This window comes from Nothobranchius furzeri, chromosome 12 (assembly GCF_043380555.1).
Source record: "Nothobranchius furzeri strain GRZ-AD chromosome 12, NfurGRZ-RIMD1, whole genome shotgun sequence".
In the NCBI taxonomy this organism is placed as follows: domain Eukaryota; kingdom Metazoa; phylum Chordata; class Actinopteri; order Cyprinodontiformes; family Nothobranchiidae; genus Nothobranchius; species Nothobranchius furzeri.
The window spans coordinates 47,584,166-47,592,549 of NC_091752.1; the positions used below are offsets into that span (position 1 = coordinate 47,584,166).

The 8,384-nt window shown below is 42.0% G+C and overlaps 1 protein-coding gene across 2 annotated transcripts in view; it reads left to right on the forward strand.

Moving 5' to 3' along the window:
* The window catches only part of LOC129154848 (uncharacterized), a 13,095-nt gene extending 5,526 nt beyond the window's left edge, over nucleotides 1–7,569 (forward strand). Inside the window, exons 2-5 of one of the 2 annotated variants that reach the window (XM_054735128.2) lie at nucleotides 3,688–3,792; nucleotides 3,895–4,128; nucleotides 4,197–5,218; nucleotides 5,805–7,569. In XM_054735128.2, the coding sequence (XP_054591103.2) occupies nucleotides 3,688–3,792; nucleotides 3,895–3,954 (165 nt within the window). In that variant the 3' untranslated portion in view covers nucleotides 3,955–4,128; nucleotides 4,197–5,218; nucleotides 5,805–7,569. Of the gene's footprint in view, nucleotides 1–3,687; nucleotides 4,129–4,196; nucleotides 5,219–5,804 lie in introns of both variants that reach the window. The other variant, XM_070542035.1, reaches the window with a different exon arrangement.
* Nucleotides 7,570–8,384: the final 815 nt, after the last annotated feature.

The following is an 8,384-nucleotide window of genomic DNA, read 5'->3' on the forward strand; positions in this document are numbered from 1 at the left end:
AATGAAACTAAATAGGTAAAAACAAATAGAACAAATAAAAAAGATGAAAGCATAAAATTAAATAAAAATCTAAGTCTGTTTTAAAAACTTACTATAAAGATGTTCCACACAATTAAGAGTAACCACACAAACTTTTCAACCAGTGTTTCCTTATACTGGACAAATAGTGACAACTGCTCACAGCAGGATCAGTGATTGCTGAAATTATACTGTTGGCAGAGCTATCCAGTCGTTCTCTAAAAGTGAATACTAGTTTTCTTAAAATAGCTTTAAAAGTGCAAATGCCTGCCGTTACAAACATCTGACTGGCACTGCCCCCTCTGGGTATTTTGAGTATGATTCTTAAGGCATCGTTGTATGCAACTTGCAGCTTATTCATGCTGCTTTGATTGTAGGATGACCACAGTTGGGCTGTGTAGAGCGGAGTACAATATGCTTTAAATAAAGCCACCTTAACTGGAGGTGAACAAAAACTAAACGTACGTGTTATAGTATTAGCTTGTGCATACAGCTTACAGCACTGTCTGTGGATGTCAGCATCATCACGCATTTGATCGGTTATAAAGTGGCCAAGGTATTTCACCTTCTCACACACATTAAGATCACTATTAGACAGTTTGAACACAGGAAAGTTTAGCTTTTTATCCTGATTGGTTCTACATATCAAGATAGCACTTTTAAGAGCATTATACTGAATATCGTACTGCACACCATATTCAGAACAGATATTTAGGAGCTGCTGTAAACCAGCACTACTTGGACTGAAGACCATCAGGTCATCAGCATACATCAGATGGTTGATCAAAGTTGTACCCATCAAACATCCTGTGTTACAGGATCTCAGCTGCACAGACAGATCATCAACATACAAATTAAATAAAACAGGAGACAAAATTCCACCCTGCCTAACACCATTACTAACACCAAATGGTGCAGAGATGCTGGCACCCCATTTAACCTGTATCATCTGATGAGCATACCAGTAAGACAGGATTCTCACAATAAACCCAGGGACCCCCCTTGCTTTAACTTAATAAAAAGTTTTCTGTGGTTTACACGATCAAAAGCCTTAGAGGCATCAATAAAACACATAAGGACAGAAGAATTTCTATTTCTGTACCAGTTGACCATTTCTTTAAGTGCGTATATACACATGTCAGTACCATGTTTTGGCTTAAAGCCAAACTGATTATCCAAGGAACTGAGGTACACAGTGACTCTATCAAATATGATTCGTTCTAAAACTTTAGATAAAACACTGGCTAGAGCAATCGGCCTATAATTATCCATACTGGTCACCTTCCCTGATTTGTTCTTAATAACAAGCAGAATTGCCATCATTGAGTCTGGTAGTTTGCCATGAATCAAAAACCCTGTAAAACAAAGAGCTAAAAGGGGAGCTAGTCTTTGGCTAGCATATGTCAAATGTTCTGCACTAATGTGATCCAGACCACAAGCCTTATGGGCCATTCCCATCTGTATCGGGTCGGCCCGGGCCGGGTAGCCCCAGTCGGCCTCAGCCTGGCCCAGTTGATTCCACGCATCCTTGCCTTAAGCCCATGTGGGCCGATTCTACCCACCAATCAGAGGCTTGCTCTAATGGAAGGTGTGAATTTGGGTGTGTTGGCCCTGGTCGGCCTGAAGCAGACCCCCTCGAGAAGAGGGCTGAGAATGAGCCTTGGTTGGCCCGGAAAAATACCAGGCCACCCAGATATGTAAACCACCTACGCTACCCGGCCCGGGCCGACCCGGTACAGATGGGAATGGCCCATTATCATCAGCTAGTTTGTGAATAGCTTCATGCACCTCATGGGTCATTAAACAAATAGATTCATAATTAACAACAGAGCCATCCTCATACCGATCACTTTTTAAACAATTAAACAATGCATAATAATGATGTCTCCATAATGCTGCAATATTATCTTCCCCAGAAACACCTTCAGCAGTACCTGGTAGAGATGATTTGCAATTATTAATTGTTTTCACATCTTTCCAAAAACCTTTGACATCATTACTCATAAATTTTCTGGCCACTGGATCTGCCCTCATGATCTGCTCATTTTTGATATAAAATGAACAGCATACTTATATCTGGCCTTTGCACGTTTTTTCTGTTCAAATTCCAGACCTTGCTTAGGTCTCCCAATCATATCCCAAAGTTTAAAAGCTACCCGTGGCAACATGTTCCTTCCAGCCAGGCCTGATATGAGGTTTCTGCTTATGCTTACCTTTGACATGAAATGGCTTACCACTTTCATACAAAGCATCCTCTAAATCATCATACATAGGGCAGAGTTCACTTTTATGTTTGAGATTCTTACAATTGACATCTTTACACAGGATAGCCTCTTTAGCCACAGAGATATTGTTTAGGTATTGATCTGTATTATTACTATAAGACAATATGTCTTTGTCACTAAATGCTGCCCATTCTAATTTTATAGTATTATCATTATTGACGTAATTAACTCCCATTGTATCAGCCAGTTGTTCCACATTTATAGCGAAAGCAAAAGGTATATGATCTGACACAGATACCCCATATTTTATAGTCATGCTATCCAAAGCTGCATGCCCATCAGCTGTACTAATACAATGATCCAGCCATGATGTATTATGCCAAGCCTCACTAATATATGTGTAACTGTCTTTTGGCAACAACACTTTGCTAGATAGAACAAGATCATTGTCTTCACACAACTGTGTTGTGTTTAGCAAACTGAGATTTTTTATCTGAGAGATCAGCATTAAAGTCATCCACAACATATATACTATAAGTACTGTGGCTTTGAATAAATGCATTAATAAATGCCAACCTACCTAGATATCCCCCTTCATTTCTACCAGTTTCATATGGAGTATACATATTAAGGATAACAAAACTAATGTTATTCTGGATATATTGTATGCCAATACACCAACCTACATCCAGTCTAAGTGGATTAATTACAGCATCAATTGTTTTGTTCCAAAGCACAGCCACTCCTCCTGATATTCTGCCCCTGACTATAGCTGTGCTGAGATCAGTAGTTGATTCCCTCACTCTGAAAAATTTAGAATTGAGGTGGTTACGTTTTTCTAGGTCTTGTTTAGGCAGAAAAGTCTCCTGTAAACACAATGTTTCACATTCTTCAAGCAAACTGTCCACAACAATACGTCGAGCTCTATCCCCTGCATCCTGGCCCAGACGCAGGCCACGACAATTATAGGACAGCACCCGAAGAGACATGCTTATGCTGAGGTGCTTGGACCAGGGGGAACCTCCCCTGCTGGAGTCACATTAGAAGAGCGGAGAGAGCGGGGGTTCCGTGGTTCATAATACCGCCGGACCAGAGCCCCTTCAGGCCAAAGTTCAGGGTTGTACATTTCACCGATGTCATCACACACAGCCGTAAACTTAAAAGAGCCAAACCTGCTCCGTAAATTAACAATTTTTAAACAGGTGACGTCTCTGTTAAGTTTCTCTTTAAGATACAATGAGAGTGTTTCTGCATCAACTTCTGGGGCAAATTTAGTGGCGAACACACTCACTACACTCTTTACAGTTTTTAAGGTACTCACAGTTCCAGTGCATATAATAGATACGGTTCCAGGCCTCTTGTGTCTAGTCACAGAAGGAACATGCATCCCTGCAGCTGTCACAATGGGTGTAGCCAACCTCTCCATGAGTTTTCCTGTTTGCAGGTGGGCGCGCCCGGAGAGCAGCTGCTGCGAATTCTCTCATCAGCTCGCAGGGGATATAAGGAGCGGTGTGACAACTCACCAGTGCTGGATAATTACTCACATTGGGTAGTATACACCAGCTCTAGACCTGTTTCTAGTTGTTTGCATCCTGTTCTGCCTGTTAAAGCCTCGTCATCACCTGTCCCGTTCCTCCATTCTCCCGCCCAGGTACTCTCATCATCTGCCTGTTACCAGCTCGTCAACCTGCACTCTCACCTGTTACAATAAGGCGCCTCCAGATCTCCTGTCCACCCGCCACACCACTTCTCCCTTTGGCCGTCTGCTCTCCTGCGCTCACCTGCCCGCTCCTGGAACCGGTGCTCAGCTCCCAGCCTCCTCCAACAGCTACCACTCAGACCTGACACGCCCTCCTCTCAGCGCTCCACTCCCTTACTGGAATCTGTAAGCCTCCATTCTAATCACACCTTCCCTGTCTGCTTTACATTACTCATTCTTGTTCTCTGTCTCAGAACGCTGCCAGAACCGCCCTCCTCCGATGTCTCCCCAGCCTCGTCAAACTCAATAAATAATATATTACTTTTATTCACCTTGTCTCTTCGTGATTCTGCATGTCGTGGGTCAAAAGACTCGATCCTAACATGACAGCAGCAACCTTCTCCGGCTTCTGACGAGGCCTGCCCTTCTTCACGACTGTACTCCACTGTGGGAAGCATGTGAGAGGCTCCGGTTCCACCATATTCAATGTAGTCATAGTAGTCTCCACCTGATCTTACCACCTTGTGAGAATTTGTGAAGGGGATAAGTGGAAAACCGCCTTCAAAACCCTACTTGGACACTATGAGTATCTGGTAATGCCGTTTGGGCTTACAAACGCCCCCACAGTCTTCCAATCATTGGTCAATTCTGTCTTAGGTGATTACATCAACAAGTTTGTTACTGTTTACCTGGACGATATTTTCTAGATCACTCACGGAACACCGTCAACATGTCTGAGTTGTGCTTCAACGAGAGGGTGCTCGCTGCGGAACCACAAAGGCGGAGCTGCACCAGAGGGTGGAGCTGCACTAGAGTCAGCTCCGCCCATTCCTGCTCCTAATTGGTGCAGGCAGACTCGCCTCTGCTGAGACGGTCCTTGTTGCAACAAAAGCACAAAGGTGGAGCTGCTGCTCCCGGCCGTTCCAAGTGACTCCAACTTCGGCTTAAGGCTGTAAGTAACCTAACTTAAAATAAACACAATTAAAGTTATTTATTTAAACGTTTATAGCAGCTCCACCTTAAAATTACATGAACGGGCGGGGAAGACTCTGCATGAATGGGCGGGGATGACTCTGGTGCAGCTCCACCCTCTGGTGCAGCTCCGCCTTTGTGGTTCTGCAGCGAGCACCACTTGGCTTCAACGACTGCTCGAAAACCGTTTGTACATCAAGGCCGAGGAATGTGAGTTCCACACCTCCTCCGTCAAGTTCCTGGGTTTTGTTTTGGAGAGTGGACGGCTGAAGACGGATCCCGACAAGGCCAACCCCATCCACACGTAAGCAGTTGCAACGATTCTTGGGTTTTGCTAATTTCTATCGCAGCTTTATTAGGAACTACAGTCAGATTGCCACGCCCCTCATCCAACTCACCTCAGTCAAAAGACCCTTTCTGTGGTCCCAGGAGGCCGACCAGGTGTTCCACGCCCTCAAGACCAGTTTTAAAGTGTTTTTATTCAGTTTTTATTCTGTAATCTATGACTTTCTGCTGAAGCGTCAACGTCACAGTTTGCTTCAAACTAAAGTCTTCTGTGTGAATGAAAACTTGTGGTCAAAAAATCCAGAAACGTAGTGTTATATAAGCAGCATCAGTGATTATTCACTTAATCTAAATAATAATAAATATCAGTGATTAATCTGGTGATTTTGATGCGTTTGCTGAACTGATGAAAAAAGAGAGGAGTCAGAAATCTGCAGCTGTTTCCGTAGGAACCAGATGTTTGTTCTCTGCTGCTGACGATAACAAAACGTGATTCTGTTCTGGATCAAAAACTGAAACGAAGCAGTTTGAAATAATTGTGTTGATGCTGTGTGCAGATTACTGACAGTGACCTCTGAACTCTTGTGTCTGCACATTAATTACAGAATGTTGACATGAAATGATGAAGTGGACTGAGATGAAGTGTGGATCAAAGGCTCAGAGCAGAAAAAGATTCAGACTTTAATCTAAAGAGGAACATAATCAATCAATCTTCTTCGTCACATGAAGGTAATCCACATTGTTCTAACGGGAAACAGACTTTTATTAAATCTGGACTCTTCAGATTACACACTGATGTTCTGGTTTCTAATCTACAGAAAACTTAACGAGTTTACTCCATTCGGAGGATCAACACTCGTCTTTTACTGCTGCAGAGAAACTAACAACGGTTCCAACAAAATCTGAGTTCACTCACCAGCTGAGACAGAGTACATTCATGCAGTTTCACCTGCAGGCTGAACATGAAAATAGTCTCCTACACCTATCTCATGCAGTGGCTTCTGATAGAAAATAGTCTCCCACACCTATCTTCTGCATTAGCTTCTGATAGAAAACAGACGGTGAAACTCTAGGATTAGAAAATCCTGACAGATCTACGTCACATTGTCACTTAACATTCATGGACTCACCCATCTGGACTCACGACGGAGAAACATCAGAGAACGTTCCAGCTAGTAGAAGCTAACCATTAGCATTAGCAACTCCACCACACAACAGAACTCCTCCAGGCTTGTGTTATTTGTGGAGACAAAACATCAGCGTTGCAGAGCAAACAGAGTCGGTGGTAGAGGCATGTTGCTTTTAGCCAAACAGAGAAGAGAGGTCCACATATCAGGAAGTAAGACTCCAGATCCTGTCGTCTGAAGCCCAGCTCTGATGGGGGTCAGGTGCATTTCTAGAATCTCTAAATATATTATTTATTTACAGATACCAGCTGTTCTCTTGGTCGTAGGTGATCCTCTGGTGTCAGCAGCTGGGTCTCCTCTGGTGTGTCGTCAGGATCTTCCAGAAGAATTTGTCTTTGAAGGATTTCTCCCTCCTCTGGGCCTCTGCTATTAATATTTGTTTTATTAATTAAATAAATCTCAATGTATATATTTCCTGTTTTTGTTTATGGCCATAAATTTATACAAACACATCTGAATTTAAAACAAGCTTTTAACAGTGAGGTGCTAATTTAATTAATCACATTAGAGCTAAACGTGCAACAAAGTAATGATAATTTAATAAATGTGATTTATAAATTTCTATTAAATATAAACAAAACTGGACTTAAAAAAGACATTCTGGCAGCACAAATAACTTGTCAAACACAATATTTATTATACTAATTTAAGTATAAGCAGACAGGAGACAGAGCTGGATGGTGGTTTTCAGTCATCGAAGGATGGCTGAAAGCTATTCAGGAACAGGTGTGCCTCCAAAAAATGTTGATGGGGTGGTCGGATGGGGTCAAACAAACTTTTGGGGTGGCACACCAAATTGAACCTTGTGGTAACTCTTGGAGGGTTTAGCCTGTGGCAATGTGCTGCATTGCTCCTTTATTCATATTTATTAAAAAAACAGTATCCAAAATATTTAACTTAAATTTTACAAATACAAACATTTCAGAAAAGTGCATTTCAATTATTGAAAATGTTATTCCAAATTTAATTCACAATTTTATTTTTTTAAGTTAACTCACCTGTTGCTGTGTTCACAAAAAACTATGGAGATAAAAACTTTTTTTAAATGGTGAGCAGCGGAAAACATATGTATTTATTTATTTATTATTCTGATTATTTCTTTTCTTATTAATTGTATTATTTTTTTTATTTTGTTTTACAATTATGTCTTGAATAAACAAGATCAATAAATGGCTTGACTGAACATTAATGTGATTTATTAAAACTGACTTTTCCTGGGGCGAGGGGGGACAGCACATTTCTAGGGGTGGCCATGGCCATCCCTAGCCACGCCTTGGGGGCACCCATGTCCATGAACAGGAGATGTGGTGTTCTCTCTTCAAGTATCCGCGTGTTTCGAGTTTTATTCGTTCTTTCATAATCCATTGTTGAATTGTGATCGGCAGAAGCTTTTCCAGTTCGCGCCTAACTTTTTTTTTTTACAGCAGCGGCCCAAAACGACCTCCTAACACATAGATTTTCTGCTTCCTGATCATGTGACGTGTGACGGATATGGATGAAGATCGACTTCAGAGCTGGGATGTTTAGTTCTCATGGTGCAGGGGCTCATTCTGACGCCCATACAGTAAAAAAAATGCCAATGACGACTTTAGGTCAACCAGTGAACGGTTGGATTTAAAAAGTAGATTTTGTCGTCACGGGCAGTGAATGAGTTAGGAGCAGCAACAAACGTGTGTAACAATAAGCTAAAATAATTACATAATATCAAAACTAGAAGGTAAAGAAAGACAGATTGAAACACTCTGTCCTGTTTCCCCATCTGTTCAGTCCTGTGTCCATGTTAATTGCTCCCACCTGCCTCTCGTCACTCAATCACCCAAGGTCCCAGCTCCTCCTGTATTTAAACCTTGTCAGTCCTTTTTGTCTTGTTGGATCATCATTTGCATGTCTCGTGTGTTAGTCATTAAAATTTTTCCAAAATGTTCCTGTCCGTCTGCCTGCCTTCTTCCCCGCATTTGGATCCTCACCTCCTCTTCACTCACCTTCGCACCCGTGACA